The sequence below is a fragment of the Ascaphus truei genome, chromosome 5, assembly GCF_040206685.1.
Source record: "Ascaphus truei isolate aAscTru1 chromosome 5, aAscTru1.hap1, whole genome shotgun sequence".
In the NCBI taxonomy this organism is placed as follows: domain Eukaryota; kingdom Metazoa; phylum Chordata; class Amphibia; order Anura; family Ascaphidae; genus Ascaphus; species Ascaphus truei.
In genome coordinates, this window is record NC_134487.1 from 276,763,035 (window position 1) to 276,780,963 (window position 17,929).

The following is a 17,929-nucleotide window of genomic DNA, read 5'->3' on the forward strand; positions in this document are numbered from 1 at the left end:
ACAGTTCAGGTTGTTAAAGCTCCAAAAATGTTACATTTAAGAAAATGGAAACACTGCATTTGACTGTAAGGGGGAAAAAAATATGTTATTTTACAGTTTTATAACACTCGCATAAAAAATAACACAATATACAATGAATGGGTGTGTCACCTGTGTGTTAATAATAAGCTACAGGGTGTCACGTAGTGAAAAATATGAAGAACCACTGATCTGGAGCTGGGTGACAACAACCCTTCCGACTGTCTGTACAACCGGAGCATTGAACCTATTCCTGTGCATATATATTTCTCACCTATTTCATCATTTTTAAGGCCAAGTTCAGGGTGGCTGCTAAGCGACGTGCGCGTGCTGGCGTGCACGCGCACGTCCGTCGCAATTTCGGGTTGTTCGGTGGGAGTGTTCAAACTGAAAACTCCACCGGTGGCAAAGTGCAGCGTTGACGCCGCTACATTTTGCCGCTAAAACCCCGAAATGATAGTTGCGTCACGTGAGCTAGTTCAGCGAACCAACTCCGTGACACGTTCGCCACGCCCCCAACCGCCGCGACCCAACTCCTGCAGCCAAAACACAGATCGCTGAGCTGCAGGAGCACGCGGCGGAGGCGCGCGCGGGGGAGGCGTGCACGGACGCATCTTTAGCATCTATCCTGAACTTGGCCTAAGTAGCGGTCGAATTGTTATGGTACCATAGGATAGACATTAGCTGTTTGTTCTATACCGGGGGTGGCCAAACCTCAGCTCTTTTGCAGTAAAAGTGCGGCCTCGCTGAGAAATTAGGACCCAACACACTTTGCGGCTCCAATTAACACGTTAACTGCCAAGCAAAGCATTGCACAATGTCACAAAAGGTAACAAATTAGAGAAATCGGACAAATGATCAGAATGCTTCAAATCTGAGCCATAGATAAAATATCTACCAGTTTGAATTACATACGTGTAACACCCCTATCCCACCCGGCAGTCAGAGATAGGGTGTGCATAAATTCTCTCAATGTCAATCCCTATCCTGCGCTCCTCTGTTATGGGTGCTGGTGCGCTCCCAGTAGGCCTTAAGCGGGGTGCTCTGCTCGGAATCCCACCCCCCCAATCTGGTTTCTCTTCAATTACACCTCCTCCTCTAGTGCACTTTATTTTTAGTTACAGTGCACTGACTTCAGTTTTATTTTGACTCCGTTTTAAAACCTTTTCTTTTCTGGTTGGCCTGTGACCAACCGGATGTCGTATTTCACTCAGTTAAAAGGTTTACAACACATATCTGGTTCTATCAGACAGGGTTTACACCTGATCCAATAGAGTGTTAGCTCAGTTGATTTACCTCTTATCTCAGGGCCTTCTTTCTCCGTGGGGTCAGGAAAAGGCTGTAGAGAAGTGGAATGAATGTAGAACAGGGTGCCAGGAACTTTTAACATTGAGTATTTATTGGGGGCACATATCAGCATACAGCATTGACATACAGTTCTCTTCCTCATGCAAGTTGAGATGCTCACCTCCCTGGTCCCTACATAACCCAGGGTTATGACCTCCGACTTGTCCCTTCCAATCCCTACTTAAACTGGGGGAAATTATGAAGTCTTTCTTGCCTCAGGAACTGACACTTCCTTGCTGCAGTCTGGGACACAGGTCCCAGCCTGGATCTCTCATATGTGGCTGCTTTGGTTGCATCCTCTGGAGTCTGGAACGCAGGATATAATGGACACCTTGAACCTGAATATCTACCTCTATATAAAGGGAGGATCCCCAATTTATATACCCAGGGGGTGTGAACATTCTGCCCCCAGTAACTGGGCAGATAAGTGTGTCACCCCACCAACCACATGACCTACTAGCCCTCTCCAAGGCCTTGCCATACAAGCATGTGCCTGGAAGTTGCAACATTATAACATAGCCAGGAGCCAACTCACATGCACTGACAGCCATGTGCTAGCTGCTTAACTCTAACACTGCCAGCATCTGCCATAGCTTACATGCAGAACAGGGGTTTCATTCTAGCAGGTGGCGTTTAACATGTTAATATGTGTCGCCCCCCTACAAATAATCATTGGAGTTACAATCTCATTTTTATGAAGCCAATATTGTTACAATATGTAACAATCACGTCACACAGATACCCAAATGTAGCTGAATTGAGACGTTGTGCTGTACAGACCTCGAGTGCTCGCGATCTCCCTATATGCTGTGGAATACAGGCTGTGTTACAATTAAGTGTTAACACTACGCTCATTTCGTGGATGACATTGGCATTATCCATGAAACGCAAAGCATACAGTAAGTAGGATGTTAATGTTTTGATAAGGTTCAGCGTTAGCAATAGACATCCATGTGTAAAGGTTGTGCGTGTCTTGCAGCTCTCGAACTTCCGAAAGATTATTGTGTGCAGCTCGGAGGGCCAGTAAGGTGGCCACCCGTTCCATACAGTGGTGCTATACCTCCGATCTGGTGCTACTGCACGGAAAGGCCATTCATTGACTTATATGGGCCTTTCCAACGCATTTCATAGAACCATGGTCGCACTTGGAAGCTCCCTTCTGGGATATGTGGGATGAAAATGCAGGATCTTTCCAAAAAACTCTCACTAACTTGCTTTGGGATGAGGGATTTACCTTTCTTTAGGGGGACAAAAGAGAAATGATATTCAGCTAAAAATCATGGAGTCTCATACCTTTACCTAGGGAGAGTAGGTCAGTGTTGGTACAAAGAATTACTACTTTTTTAGTATAAAACACTCATTGTATTACTGCTCAATTATATTTAGCTTTACACACTTATAATTTAGGTGGGTTATGATCCTAGATAAATATATTATAATTGTATAACTTTAAAGAGATTATGAAAATAAATCAAATAAATGAAAGCACATGTAACAAATTGCATTTCCGCATGCACGCTACTGGACAATCGCGCATGCGCGCCTCGTGCGGGCATCCGCTTCACGCATGCACGCTTCGTGCGGGCATCCGCTACACGCATGCGCGCTTCGTGCGGGCATCCGCTTCACGCATGCGCGCTTCGTGCGGGCATCCGCTTCACGCATGGGCACTGAATCTCTAGTTCGTACCGGTTTCAGGCTGTCAGGGCGCATGCGCAGAAAATCCAGGAGCTGTGCGGCAGGCTTTTTCTCCTCCACTATAGAGACGAAGGGCTAGAGTGTCGGTATAGTCATAGTTTTGTACCATAGAGAGCTAGGCCGGAGATCTTACGTACGCGCCATTACTATAGAGACGTCTGTGCGGCCTGCAGCCTGGCGCCGGAACATAGAGCCAGGGTGGTGAGTGAGGGGAGATCGGGGCAGGGAAGGCCTGGTCGCGTTACCTAATGGCAAGTGTGTGTTATATATCACACACTGTATGTGTAGCATATATCACACACTGTATGTGTACACACACACACACATATATGTTACACATACAGTTTGTGTACACATACAGTGTGCGATATATATATATATATATATATATATATATATATATATATATACACACATAGTGTGTGTGTATATAAAGTATAATATACTTATACATAGATGTTTACACTAACATACACCAATAAGTGGTTTGTGGTAGCTGCACTTATCTTCAAGAGGATTTTTTATCAGCATAGTATTTCCTCTTGTGATTTTGGGTCAGTTGTTTTGTTCTTGTAACCTTGTACCTCAGGCAGCAAATATGTAAGAGCTTTGGAAAAGGGGACTCATTGAGTGCCTAGTGCTGTACACACGCCGTTATGAAGGAATCTATGAACCATTTTGTATCTTTGTCGGTGAAATGCTCAGGTCAGATATAACCCCTCAGACGTGGACCAGCCTCTCCTTGCACCTCTGTGTCTACATTCAGTCTTCCCCCTGTGCTCCTTGCTCTGCTTGCAATGCCAGCGGCCGTGGTGGATAACAGCCAGGTCATCTGTGAAGTTTGGGCCATTAATCTGGAGGAGGAGATGCGGAAAATCAGAGAGCTCGTCCGCACGTATAGCTACATAGCAATGGTATGTGAATTTGAGTCCTGCTGTGCTATAGGAAAGTGTGCTAAGATTTGTAATATTAGAACATCTACTAGAAAAAAATATTAAAGGTAACCAATCCAGCTTCGCAGATCTACAAACTATTTATATTATGTCGATTTTACAATATGAACAAAATTTAAAATCGTAACACTGGGCTCTCAGATCTTCAAGGACGCAAAGGGTTAATTTGTGATCTAATTCATGAAATATGTTGCTACTCTATCTGGCTTGTGCTGCTTTTGGAAGAAAGCTGCCTGCGTTTAAGTGTCAGATGTTGGGTTGCCACCTTCTTGTGTACCTCCTGGGGAGCCAGCTGTCTTTGGGATTTGGTAAACTGTTTTCCTATTGATATTTAGCCTCGGCTGAATAGATGTATATCTTTGTTTCTCTGTAGGATACAGAGTTTCCTGGAGTGGTGGTGAGGCCGATTGGAGAGTTCCGAAGCACTATAGATTATCAGTATCAGCTACTGCGCTGTAACGTAGACTTGTTGAAAATCATCCAGTTGGGGCTGACTTTCATGAACGAGAAGGGGGAGTACCCATCTGGGACAAACACCTGGCAGTTCAACTTCAAATTTAACCTCACGTAAGTGCTTTTAAACCATGTACTTGGGGCACAGGATGGTGGTGTGATGTGTATTGGACTTCCGGATGTATTAGTTTAACGTAATAAAGGTGCATTCCACCAATAATTTTTTTTTTTTTTATAAATAATTTTTTAAATCTGCATGAATCAGGGAATCTCCGTAGGTGACCTATGGTAATTTCAGCTCCTGACGACTTTCTCCCCCACGCCCCCATCTCATGGAGGATTAAAGCGCCTTTGTCACGCGGACCAATAGGAAGCCGCGACGGATGACATTGCGACTTCCTATTGTCAGTCGGCATGGTAGACATTTAAACCTTCATATTTTTCACCAAGCCAAGGCTGCTACCGGCATGACATACGGAGGTATGTATCTCGGGGAGCTGGGGGTCCCCAGAGCGGAGACCCCTGCTTCATACCAAATTTAAAAATATATATCTATATCCCCGTACCCTTCCTTTTTTTTTTAATAGGGTTATTTGGAGGCACATTATGATATAGTAAACCTAAATTAGCAGCGCTCTCTTGGGTAACAAGGAGATGGGAATATCTCCAGCTATTGACAGCCAAATATGGCCTTGGGTTTCTGTGCTGCGGAATATGTTGGCGCTTAATTGATGATGATGATACAAAGATTAATTTAATAAAAACTCCTGAAACTCTAACACTGCAGGCTAGAAGTATGTTTGACTAACATTTATTGCTAAGGCCAGGTCCCCAGTGGCCGCTGCAGCGCGCGCCACACACACCACAGCACAGCCTTTTATGGGGCAGGCCTCAATCGCTGTGTGTGGGTGCCAAAGCGCGATGAAGCATCCACTGGCAAGGAAGAGAAGAATTGTATCTTTCCTTCTTGCGAAGCGATCACGTGGTGTGTGGGGAGCCAATGGCAGGGCAGATCGTGTGGCCAAATAGGAGTGCATGTTCTGTAGACCATCATGACCGCGCCCCCACCCACCCTCATGACCACACATCCCATCGCTCCACAATAGACCGCAGATCACGGCTTTCACCCGTGCACGCACCTCCAACCATGACCATGGGGCCATAGTCTTAGCCCTGTTTATCCTTCGGTAGCCAACAAGAGTTACTCAATCATAGCAGACATAGGGCAGGGAATTACATTGAAGGCCTAACTGTAACTTAAATTCTGATTCATATTTCTTTTGCCCCTTCGGTGTTGAAGGGGCTAGCAACGCATTGCAGAGCTCTGAAGTAATTAGTCTTTACATCACATACGAGTAATCTGTAAGGTAGGGTGATACTGTTTGAAACGGACATTTCCCCTGCCAAGAAATTAATACGTAATTAAGGAAGAGCATTCGCATGAACTTGTACAAATGTGTATTTAATAACATGGTCGATGTCTAGAGAAGTCCAGGTTGGGACCGAAACGTCGACCATTTTATTAATTACACTTTTGTACACGTCCACGCGAATGCGCTCTACCTTTTATTACATATGCGCAACATAGATTTAAACGTTTTTTTTCCCCTTTTGTGTGCCCCCGTGGCAGTAACTCTTATTCCGTGAGTGCTCCCTTTTCATATCAAGAAATTTAAGAGTATCAAATACAGCAGGGGCGGCCAACTCCAGTCCTCAAGGGCTGCCAACAGGTCAGGTTTTCAGGATATCCCTGCTTCAGTACAGTTGGCTTAATCAATAGCCGGTAATAGCGTAATTATATTTAAAAAAAATAGTGGTCCGGTGCAGAATTGGGATAAACATTACTTTGTACGCAATTTTCAAAAAGGTTAATGCCAAAAGAACAGAATAAAAATGTGATTCTCATATAACAGTATGTTTGGAAATAGGAAAATACTGTATATTGATACTGAGCCACTGATTGAGCCACCTGTACTGAAGCAGGGATATCCTGAAACCCGGACCTGTTGGTGGCCCTTGAGGACTGGAGTTGGCCACCCCTGAAATACAACACCTTAACCACAAAGCATTGCCTCGTATTAAATGTTTAAACATTCGATGTCCAAAGCAAAAGGTTCCAGATTCCTATTCCCAGTGTGACAACGTCAACCAACAATGTTAAATCACTGAAGCAAATAGCATCCTACCCAGGACATACTTGAAAACGAGAGGTAACTCTCGCTGTATTACTTCCTGGTAAAACATTTTATAAATAAATCTTTATTACACCTACTTAATAGTTTAAATGTATATTGTAGTGTAAAATGTATGCCAGAAATAAAAAGGCAATGTTGGGATATTTCATCATTTTAATGGACAGTCTTAATTTAGAGATATAGTTTTAGTCTTTGTAAATTATAATAATTTATTTTAGTGCTTTTCTACCAATGGGACTGATGTCACATATTTAAAGCTAACAAAAAAGGAGCACATTTTAAAGCTATATAAAAGAAAACAAACACAAGATAAAAATATCCAAGTATAGGATTAACAGACTATAGAATGATATAGTAAGTACTGTATTGAATACTGGATAGCTTGTGGTTGACGCATAAAATACCTGGGTTAAACAGGCAATTCTTGAGGTTTTTGTAAAGATGCTAGGAATATTCTGGGATTAGAATGGATCAACAGCTTTGTGCCATCCAGAGTCTTTCAACTCCTCTTTTATTTAGCAGTAAGAAATGGGTTTGGTTTGAATGATGCCTTCTTGTCACTCCCCCTTCTCCCCCCCCCCCCCCACCCCCCGAGTTCAGATTAGGAACCGAAGGCTATTCAGCTTCCTGCTTAACCTCCCTATTTCAAGTGTCTCTCTCATATCTTCACACAGAGAGGACATGTATTCCCAAGATTCCATCGACCTGTTGGCAAACTCTGGCCTTCAGTTTCAGAAGCACGAGGAGGAGGGTATCGAGACACTGACGTTTGCTGAGTTGCTGATGACTTCTGGGGTGGTTCTATGCGATAATGTGAAGTGGCTGTCATTCCACAGGTGATGCTTAACATTGTGTCCATTGCCTGAACCTGTCTGCCTTTCAGTTGCTCACAGCCTCATTTTAACGCTTGCTGCAAGAGTCTAAATTATGGCACCTCATTTGGGCATGGTGTTAACTCGTAATATAGGTTGTTATCCACTGCTCAAGTAGGTTTAGTACCTGGTCATATACCCATAAAGTTATTTGCCTCGTATTCGCTTTGTGCAAATAATTTGGGAAATCGAGCACCACTATATAGCATGTTCAATATCTCAAGCTGTTCTCAGGTTAATAATGATTTGTATCATTTCTTATATTATAAATATATGGTGTATGTACACCATTGAAATCGTGCACCCATAAGGTTATGAAGTAAAAAAAATAATCTATATAGCTATCATCTCAAAAGTACTATTCCAGAGATCCACCCAAATTGACCAACTTACTAGCGAAATGTCTACATTTAGAATTTAAGTCTGTAGAACAAGAGTAGACCTTTTGCTAGTAAGTTGCAGGCACATTTTTTGGAGCAGTGGAATTGTATTTGTTTTCCATAGTGTAAGGCCAATCCTTTTTACCAGTAGGATACTCCATAAAGGGAACACGGGTTCTATGTATTTGTTTTTCAAACATGTCTTTTGATCTGTAGTTGTCGTTGTGCTTTTGTTGACAGTGGCTATGACTTTGGGTATATGGTGAAACTTCTGACGGACTCGCGGCTGCCCGAGGAGGAGCATGAGTTTTTCCATATCTTGAACCTCTTCTTCCCATCAATCTACGATGTCAAGTACCTGATGAAAAGCTGTAAAAATCTTAAGGTGTGTGGTTTGGGAGGAGGAAGAGATGAATAATAATGCTTATAAAACATGTAAAGGGCAGTGAGGCTTCTAGGACTATCGCAACGCTACTTCCAGAATGGATTCCGTTGGATAACCGAGGACTGCCTGTACATGAATTTATTTTCTACGTAGCATAGAGTAATTTTGGTCAACGTGAAAGCTGTACTATAGACCGTAGCCGACTTGTGCCTTTCAGCTCAATCAGTGAGGGTGTAGTGTACAACTTTGTTTCAGTACATGTGATTTGTACCTTCGTTGTAGGTTGTAATACCTTTTTATAGGACTAATATTGGGGTTCTGCATAGAAGAAATTAAAAATGTACACCGTTTTCTCGAAACCTCATAGGTTTCTTCATGTGTACTCTCTGTACTCGATCGTTTCATTTATAAAGAGCCCATGGAACAATACGGCTACTCGAACCTTGAACTAGGTCAGGGGTCACCAACTGCTGCCCTCAAGGGCCAGCAGCAGGTCAGGTTTTGAGGATATACCTGCTTCAGCACAGGTGGCCCAGTCAGAATTACCGAGCCACTGATTGAGCCACCTGTGCTGAAGCAGGGATATCCTTAAAACCTGACCTGTTGCTGGCCCTTGAGGACTGGAGTTGGCCACCCCAGAACTAGTACATAAGCGTACGAGTCAATCACACAGTGAGAAACGCTGTATTTCTACAAGACGGGTATTATTTTTACCAGTTCTTTTTGTTGCGAAATTTGTCTCTTTTACAGTTCATGAAAGAAGAGAGAGCTTAATCTCTGCTCCTTTTTACATTTGGACATGAAACTAATAATGGTCACTTGGTCTGGTTCCTCCACAGGGAGGTTTGCAGGAGGTGGCTGACCAGCTGGACCTACAGAGGATTGGAAGGCAGCACCAGGCTGGGTCAGACTCCCTGCTCACTGGCATGGCTTTCTTCCGGATGAAAGAGGTGGGTTTCTGCTTCGTGAGATCGATGATATGTATATATTTTTTTTTAAATCGCACCAACCGTATGCTCAGCACTTTCCCAAAGTTATTTTCTCAGATTTAGGCTGTTTTTACCTGCGATTAGTGAAGTGCGCGGAAATGTGATGCCGGTTTGTTTTTCAAAATTGTATTACACGAGCGCAAACAATCGGCATGTTTAACCCTTGTAGTGCCGGCGGGTCTCCATCATGTGGTCGCTCTTCGGAGCTATCGCGTAATGAGGTTTCTGTTCCGGTCGTCCGGCTGGGTGCGACTTGGAGGTCGTGGGCCGTCGTCCCCCTTCTCTGTTCTACGTGATGGAGCACTGATCATGTACAGCCCCTAAAAAAACAAACGAGGGCAAGGTACAGTCGTGCAGTGTACGTCATGAGGACCCCTGGGATACCACTTTTCATGATGTGCACTGAAGGGGTTAACAACCCCCTTTTTGTGTTACTCGGTTAAGTCACCATAATACACTTGGCTCTATTAACGGGTAACAGAGCTTGTTCCTGCGGGAACTGCCATTGACTTTTAAGCCAGTTGGTTGCAAGATCGTGCTTGGATGCTTTCCAGTGGAGCTTAGTGAGTGACCTTTTTCGGTCTGCATCCATCACCAAAATATGATTTGTGATCTGTTTGTGCAGAAATTCATTGTCACTGTAGATATTTACAGCTCAACCCCCTTATAACGCTGTGCTTGGGGTCCAAAGAATCACATCGCGTTATAAGCGGAACGCGTTACAAATAATGTACAGTTGCATAAGCGGATTCGCGTTGTAACTCATCGTGTTTATAATGGGGTTGAGCTGTATTTGTTTTGTTTTTTTGGTTTTCAAATGTGAAAAAACCTTTTTGGGGATAATCAAGAATTCTCTAGGACCTTTACGGCTACTAGAAGTTTTAACTACTCTGATCACTTTAATTACACATAGATATGTTGAAATTGACCAGTCCAGACCATAAAAGCAACTTTTTTCAGATATCATGCAAGTAATAAACTGCTGTTGCTTGGGAAGCTTGTGTTTGTAAAAGGTACATTTTAAGTACAAGAGGGGCAATGCAGCGCATTGCAGACACTTTAAAAGTGAAAGGGTTAATAAGTTAGCTGACCTAGTTTTCCCGGTAAGTCAATTAAGTGTAATATCTTGGTGCACGGCAGTCCTCCCCGAGCATACAAGGCTGCTTTCTCCAATGCGATGGTCCATTGAGGAGCTTGAGCGCGTTGTCTATGGGGGCTTTCACCTCATCTGTGTCAAACTCGTAACGAAAGAACTCCCAAAATGACGTCTCGCTCAAACTGCATTCACTTCATCAGCCAGAAGACTCCATGGGAATATAACATGTCAATGCTTTATGCTCATCAGCCAAATAGGCCAGGCCAGTAACAAGAAAAAAAAAGTGATGCGCGTCAGAAGCAAATCCTTCATTCAGGGAATGTGTGTGTGTGTGTGTGTGTGTATATTTAAACAGTGTACCTTTTTAAAAACAATATAATAAAACACATGCAATAAACGGTAGTTTGTGGAAGCGTAGCCATAAAGTACTTAAATTATAGCCGACTCGGGGAACCTTGTTCCATAAAGTGAATTGATTTAAAATAGGTGGCATGAGAACTGATATTAGACGATATGTGACTCATCACATTCTTTGTTCAATCCAGAGGGAGATCTGGTTTGCAAAATAAAATTGAGGATACCTCCCTGGCTCTCAGTCTGTTTAATGTCTTGCCCTCTTCTAATTCCGGGAGTCACTTTTTCTGTTCTGTGAAATAATAAGGTGACCGTGAGCTCATTTGCATGTCATTAGCCAGAATCCCTGGCTGCAGTAGAAGCACTGTATGCTAAGAGATAATGGGGAAAGACGGGCTTGCAGACCTGTCTGAGACATGCAATTGCCTCTCACAAGTGGTATTTTTATTTGTTGAAATAAAAAGAATGACAAGTCGGCATTATATGCTGTTGTAAAATGCTTAGACATGGTGACCCACATCTCTTCTCCGTGATTGTCTGCATTCCTTCAAGGACTTTTTGGTGCGCTCCACATATTGGGCGCCACAGTTGCAAGTGAGTATTGCTTGATCGAATACACCATCCACACTCAGAGAACTTGAAAAAGATTGACTTGTACACATAATCACAGCATTTACACCTACTAGCCCACATTTAAATATGCCAGGTGTTTTATAGATGGCTTTCATTACTTGGAAGAAGATTCTGACAGCATATAGTCTAGAATAGTTGCTCCCCTAGGTACACACCGACAACTATCAATAACCTTGGTAGATCAACTATCACTATTCACATAGCCAAGTGTTCTTTGATCTTACTTCTAGCTACAAATGCTATACTATAATCTGTGTTTATATTCAGCATTGTAATTCAATTTTTGTTACTACTAAAACTGGACTTCTTTGTATTGCATTGCTGAATGTACATTTAATAAGATCATCTCAGTGGGTGCTCCTGGTACTTTTTGAAGGCCCTCTTAATTATCCTCTCCGGCAGCCATGATACATTTTTGTGAGAGCTCATCTGACTGTACCAAAAAGGTATCCCAGTTGGAGCAATTCCTCCTATATCGGAGGAGCTGTCCACAGGGGATACCATGAAAAGACTACACACCATTACAAACACCTGCCTTAATCTGAAATGCGTCGGTTTGTTCTGGTTACTATTGCTGGCCTATCTGCTGCTTTTTAATGAAAAGATGAAAGCATTGAAATAGTTTATTGTTGTGGAAACTACTGGCTGATGAAGTGCATGGAGCGGGAGTGACACGCTATTTTGTGAGGTTTTTACCCTGTGTAAATGGTTCAAACGATGTCTCCATCCCTTTCGCCTCAGTTGTTTTTTGAGGACCACATTGATGACGCGAAGTACTGCGGGCGCCTGTACGGACTGGGGACAGGCGTGGCTCCCAAGTCCAACGAGGAGGCAGAGGAGAAAATGAGCATATTGTCTCTTATCAACAATGGACAGCAGTGAAGTGCCAGCACTTTGACGTTTTAACCACCTCCTGTCACCAGGTCATGATGTTTCTTCCCAAGCATCCCCATGTCATCCATGGAACGTGAACAGCTGAGCCCGGCACCATCGACCGCCATGCATTTTTTTATTTATTCCAGCAGCAAAAGTGAAAGGCGTGTGAAATGAAAGTGTGTATATACTACCCTGTTCGTCATCTACTTTTTTGTTTTAAATATTTTACTGCAAGATGGCAACATCCTACAGAGAGCTGCCATAACCATGTGTAAATAGATGAGCCCATCCAACTCTTCATCGCTCTTTTGCCGAGATGGCCAAGCTTTAGTAATGGACGGCATGCTAGGGATGAGTTACAGGTCCATCCTATATTATACTGGTCATGGTGCAGGTGCAGACGCTCCATTGCTTTCAGGCCTCCAATTTCCCATGCAATGTCCTTGACGAATTCAGAAGCAGGACTACAAATCCCAGAGTGCCTTGGGAAAGGTTTAGTGTCTGTCTCCATTGTCTTCGCTGCTTCAACACACAAGCACCTTATTTTTTTTTTATTTTTTTTTAAATTGGCGTAATGCACAATAGTTGTGGGTGCTGCATATTTGAGCAAGGAGTGAAGCTGTGCATAAAGAGTGGAGGCTATTGCTGTGGATCTGAGGCTCCATATGCTCATTGGTACAGCCATAGATCTGCTTACTGATACTGGCTGAGTGGCTCACCTGTGGGTCCTATAGCGTAGGGGTGGCCAACTCCAGTCATCAGAGGCCACCAACAGGTCAGGTTTTAAAGGATATCCCTGCTTATGCACAGGTGGCTGTTGAGTGAGCCAACTGTGCTGAAGCAGGGATATCATTAAAACCTGACCTGTTGGTGGCCCTTGAGGACTGGAGTTGGTCACTCCTGCTCTGGCAGTAAAGTGGTTACATTCCTAAGACTTCTGGAGTTTATGGTGTCTGTTTGATCTGCTAGAGGCCTGTACAGGTGCCTCTCTTTGTTTATATATTTAAAAGCATATGAAATTCCTAGCTGAGCCGTAACCGGGCCCCCCGTATTTCTTTCTTGTTTTAGGTTTCTAAAACATGGAGAAATTCGTTAAAAGTTCTCACCTCAGTCTGTCAGAAATTCTCACTTCATAATTGATTCCCACGTCTGACGGTCACAAATCCAGTCCTAATAACTGAAATGTTCAAGTAATTGGCTTAAAGCCATGATGAAAACCTCTACTGACTAGTAGTAAAACTTGAATGAGTTGTACTTCTCTTGTGTAGCATGTTGGAACTTGTCAGGAACTGCTTTTTTGTTTATTTTATTAAGGGCACTTGCAGAGCCCAATTCCCAGCTGTCATTTTAAGAGTTAAAAAGAACCTTTTATCCAGGTTCTACATTTAATTTTTTTTTTTTTTTTTAAATCGTCTCCAAAGCCACTGAAATAAGAACAAACACTGTCCTGTCTGAGTAACCCCATTGTAAAAAATAAAATATATAAGTAAAAAAGAAAAAGTAAAGCTGAAAGCATTGGAAAAAGAAAAGATACGTTTTGATTTAAAGTCTTGCAGTTTTATCCAGCAGATTTTGTAAGACATGTTTTCATTGTTGTAAGCTGGTGTTTGAAACGCTTGTAAATATTATTTATGTTTTTAAATTTGTAAAATAAAGTTGTTTTTTTTAACTAAAAGGATTCTTTTGCATTCATGCTTTTTCAAACCGAAAGTAATTACTACTATATCTAAATATTTATCGTGTGTGTGTGTGTACGCACGCACGTACGCACATATGCACACGTGCGTGTGTATTATAATATATGCCCAAGAAGCTTTTATTGATGGCTAATTATTAGAATATCACATGGTTTCATAATGACTTCACGTAGCTCCTTCCCCAATGGAAGTGAAATTGACAATGCCAGCCTTTCATAGGTTTAACTTGTAAGCCGTTTTAACGGCGGCGTGATCGTGACAAATCTGGGATACGCGTTGCATTATTTCTGCTACAATTACATGGAGAAATCTTTACTGGTTGTAATTCACCATGGGTTACTTTAGCAAAACTGGGTATTGGGGTTTCCAGCAAAATGTTAACAATTTGGATGCCCTATTCAATTCCAAAATCTGAGCCAGCGATGTTCACAGATGTCATTATTCTCAATTTCCTGATGACGAGGTGGGTGTTGGAGGGCATTTTTGCACATTGCAGGGAACATGTGATTGTAATATCTAGTCTGGAACCGGGAGGGGGGGTGTTAGAAATGTTCTCACATGTATGGCTGCTAACTTCAAATGGGGACATGATCATTTATCTTTACTGTGAAACCGCATTTGACTGGGCTAAAACACCGGGTACAGCGCTTTCTTGCCACACTCACCGATGTAAAAGGGTCTGCATGATGAACTTTCTCTCTCTCCCTTTTCATTCCTGCCTCGTGTCCATCCAGTTCACACCAACATGTTACTGATCAAAGTCCAGTGATTTTGATGGTTTCTACAAATGCAGGTCAGTTGTGCTAGATGTGGGACAGTTGCAGACCTATTTAATGTAATAAGCCACCCGTCCACTTCCAATCACAAAGACACATTGCGTGTTTCAATAGAGTTTAGATTATACTTACAAAATGATAGAACTATGTTTTTAAACCAGGGTTCCTAGAAACGATTGGGTTCCCCGGGCATTCCTAAAGGCTTTCCCCCCCCCCCTTTTGAGAATTGTACCAAATACAGGAATTTACAATGCATCGGACACGCTGTTAGAGAAGGTTAGGGTTCCTTACAATGCATCTGATCTCAGACGTGCTATTAGAGAGGGTTGGGGTTCCTTACAATGCATCTGATCTCAGACGCACTATTAAGGAGGGTTGGGGTTCTGCAGAATGTCATATAATAACAACTGTGCTTTGACAGGATAAAGAGGCACTCCGCTCGGCAGTGATGGGGGTAAGCCTGTAGGGCTGCCGACAGATTTGCCGTGGCCCAGGACTAGAGTTCTGCCCGGGCCTCCTGGTGTTGCCGGCGCATCCCCCCCGCTCCGTGTCGGCGGTCTTGCAAGCCCTCCCCTTGACAAAGCGCCTCGGCACGAAATGCGGAGCCTCTGGAGAACTGGAGTGCTCGCTCCCTGCAACTGGCCCCCACCTTCCTGATGAGCCGGCGGGTCTGCCGCGGACTCCGGCGGCACCCGCGCCATCCCTTGTAGCGGAGGTAACGAGGGGGGCCCAGGGGGAATCCTGCTACATTTGGTTGGGTCAGGTCACTGAACCCTTACTTCCATATTAGAAAACCTTTCACAATCTGTTTTTGAAATCTACTGTACAGGAGATGATTTTAATAGTATCTGGGCAAGCTCAGGATCCAAAGTTGCTAGTAAACTGGTTGGATCTAATGTACCTGAGCTTTTTATTGGAGACAAGCTAAACACATCTATAATAATGTCAGGCTTCCGAGTCCGGGGTCGCTGCCACAAAGAGAGCTTGCATAAGTCCACAGTGACGCCCAATATTTCCATAAAATCACTTCCCAAGATCGATCCCGCAAGTGTCTTACCACATCAGTATCTGTCCTTTAAACAGCTTCTACTTTTGGTACTTTGTAATCTACATTATATAGATGTGGCTGTGTGTACTTCCAGTAGGGATACAGGGTGCATCTTTCTATTCAGGTAAATCTTGGTCAATTATACTTGCATAAGCGCCTGTACAATTAGCATATCAGTCGGATGGCCCCCTATCTGGCCAAACACAGAGTACAAACCAGGGCGTATAGGTAAACACATTTGAGATATTTAAGAGTTCTTGTGTCCATATTTGGGCCACGCCAAGTACATCCAAAGGGAAAATAAGACAACCCGCAGGTTGCGAGGGATGCCGCACACCACTCGAGGACTCGCGGTCTGTAGGTTCCTTCACACATGGGGTGACCAGATGTCCTGTTTTTTTCTCCGTTTGTCCCGGATCCCGACTTTTCTGGCACCTGTCCCGGTTTTTCTCTGTACTGGCCGTGCTTGCGTGAGCAACATTTGCATATGCGCAGTTGGCACTTGCTACTGCGCATGCGCGACATTTGTTCCGGTTTTTGCCAGGACAAATATGGTCACCCTAGACGATGAAATGTCTGTGAATTGACTGTATAACCTCTGTTTTTTTTAATGTAACCATATATTATTATAACGAAAAACGAAAGGTAACTCTCAATTAATTGCTTCCTGGTAAAACATTTTTTATAAATTCATATAAATAAAATTCACACAGGATAATTGAAGAGTCAATTCTTAATTCAAATCACCATTTTTACTTCTCAGGAACATACAAAAAAAAAATAAGTTTCAGGTTGCACACAGCCTTTCTACAGGTAAGTGGTTAAACATTATTCATTACCCATCTACCTTATATACCCCCTTCTCAAGCTGTTCGTGCTCGTTTTTGGTGCCAAACAAGGTATTCTGCCCTGCAAGGTATTTTTATACAATCTGAGTTTCTCAAGGGTTAAACACTATTTTACCAGCTCCATGCGTTTCACTGCACACCACATTGAAACGCATTGCTCTGCAGATTGGAAGTGACATCATCAGTCCTCTAATTGCTTGAAATGAACCTCTCGGGCCTCCATACGCAGTGTCCAATCATCAAGTGATGTAATGCATTCCACCTAACCTGGCTGCTGCAACGCAAGGGACTGAAATACAGGGGGCATATAATCTACCGTATTTAATCCAACATTAGATGGACTCCAATAATATTATACAGTGTCACCATCAAGGGACCCAAGTTCATATATTCATATTTGACATTAATGTGCAAAAAATATAATAATACATTACATTAGTGAGGGAACTATTATATATAATAGAAAATAGTAAAATATCCCAAATAAAGTGATACAAGTGTAGACCCCACGCTATTAAAGATTTCATCAAGTTTAGAAATGATTTTATTGAATGAATATTTAATAAAAATGTCCCCTTTTCAATAGGGGTATCCAGTCTTTTACTTGAAATCTAAGATAACTTATATTGTGTTTCAGCTCCCAAAAATGTTTTGCTACCGGGTAGTCAATTGGTGCAATATCTGGGTTCTTCAATGCCTGTCGTATAGAGTATTTATCCTCTGTAATCATTTTCTTCATTGCTCTGTGTTTCCAATGTCTGCCTTCCCTCAGGGGCACCACAGAGCATAACTAACTAAACCCAAATGGCATGTGAAGAAATGTTTTATTTTAACCTTTTTACCAAGGCTGGGATGCTGAAAGAATTTACCTTTAATGCCTGTATTGTAGTTATTAAAACCCGACAAAGATAGGTACCAAACTTCCGTTTAGTCAAATAGGACTCCGAATCACTGAGTGTCTTACTTAGTATCTGCTTTGTATGAAAATAGGGGAGGGGAACTCACAATTCTATATAAGGGGTCACTCGCCATAAATCTTCCAATGTTTCATTATTGTTTTCTTGATAAAACCTGATGCTGTTGTAAACTGCGATACAAAAGGGATTCTCTCCCTTACAGATTTTACTCTTGATACAAACAGTTCATCACTTTCTATGGTTTTAAACTTCTCAAGATGGTTTTTTTAATTAAAGTTTTTTTGATGTCCTCTTTCAAGGAATTTCCTCACCATCTGGTATAGGCATTGCCATGGTAATTTACAGTAATGTCTAAAATAACTCATATTTTAGACATTACTCAATGCATCTGATC

General features: G+C 42.6%; 1 protein-coding gene across 5 annotated transcripts in view; it reads left to right on the forward strand.

Moving 5' to 3' along the window:
- Nucleotides 1-17,929, forward strand: part of CNOT8 (CCR4-NOT transcription complex subunit 8) — a 32,140-nt gene that overhangs the window by 4,648 nt on the left and 9,563 nt on the right. Inside the window, exons 1-7 of one of the 5 annotated variants that reach the window (XM_075602161.1) lie at nucleotides 3,073-3,264; nucleotides 3,769-3,977; nucleotides 4,390-4,583; nucleotides 7,339-7,500; nucleotides 8,157-8,301; nucleotides 9,141-9,251; nucleotides 9,460-12,108. In XM_075602161.1, the coding sequence (XP_075458276.1) occupies nucleotides 3,861-3,977; nucleotides 4,390-4,583; nucleotides 7,339-7,500; nucleotides 8,157-8,301; nucleotides 9,141-9,251; nucleotides 9,460-9,507 (777 nt within the window). In that variant the 5' untranslated portion in view covers nucleotides 3,073-3,264; nucleotides 3,769-3,860 and the 3' untranslated portion in view covers nucleotides 9,508-12,108. The other 4 variants (XM_075602158.1, XM_075602159.1, XM_075602160.1 and 1 more) reach the window with 4 other exon arrangements.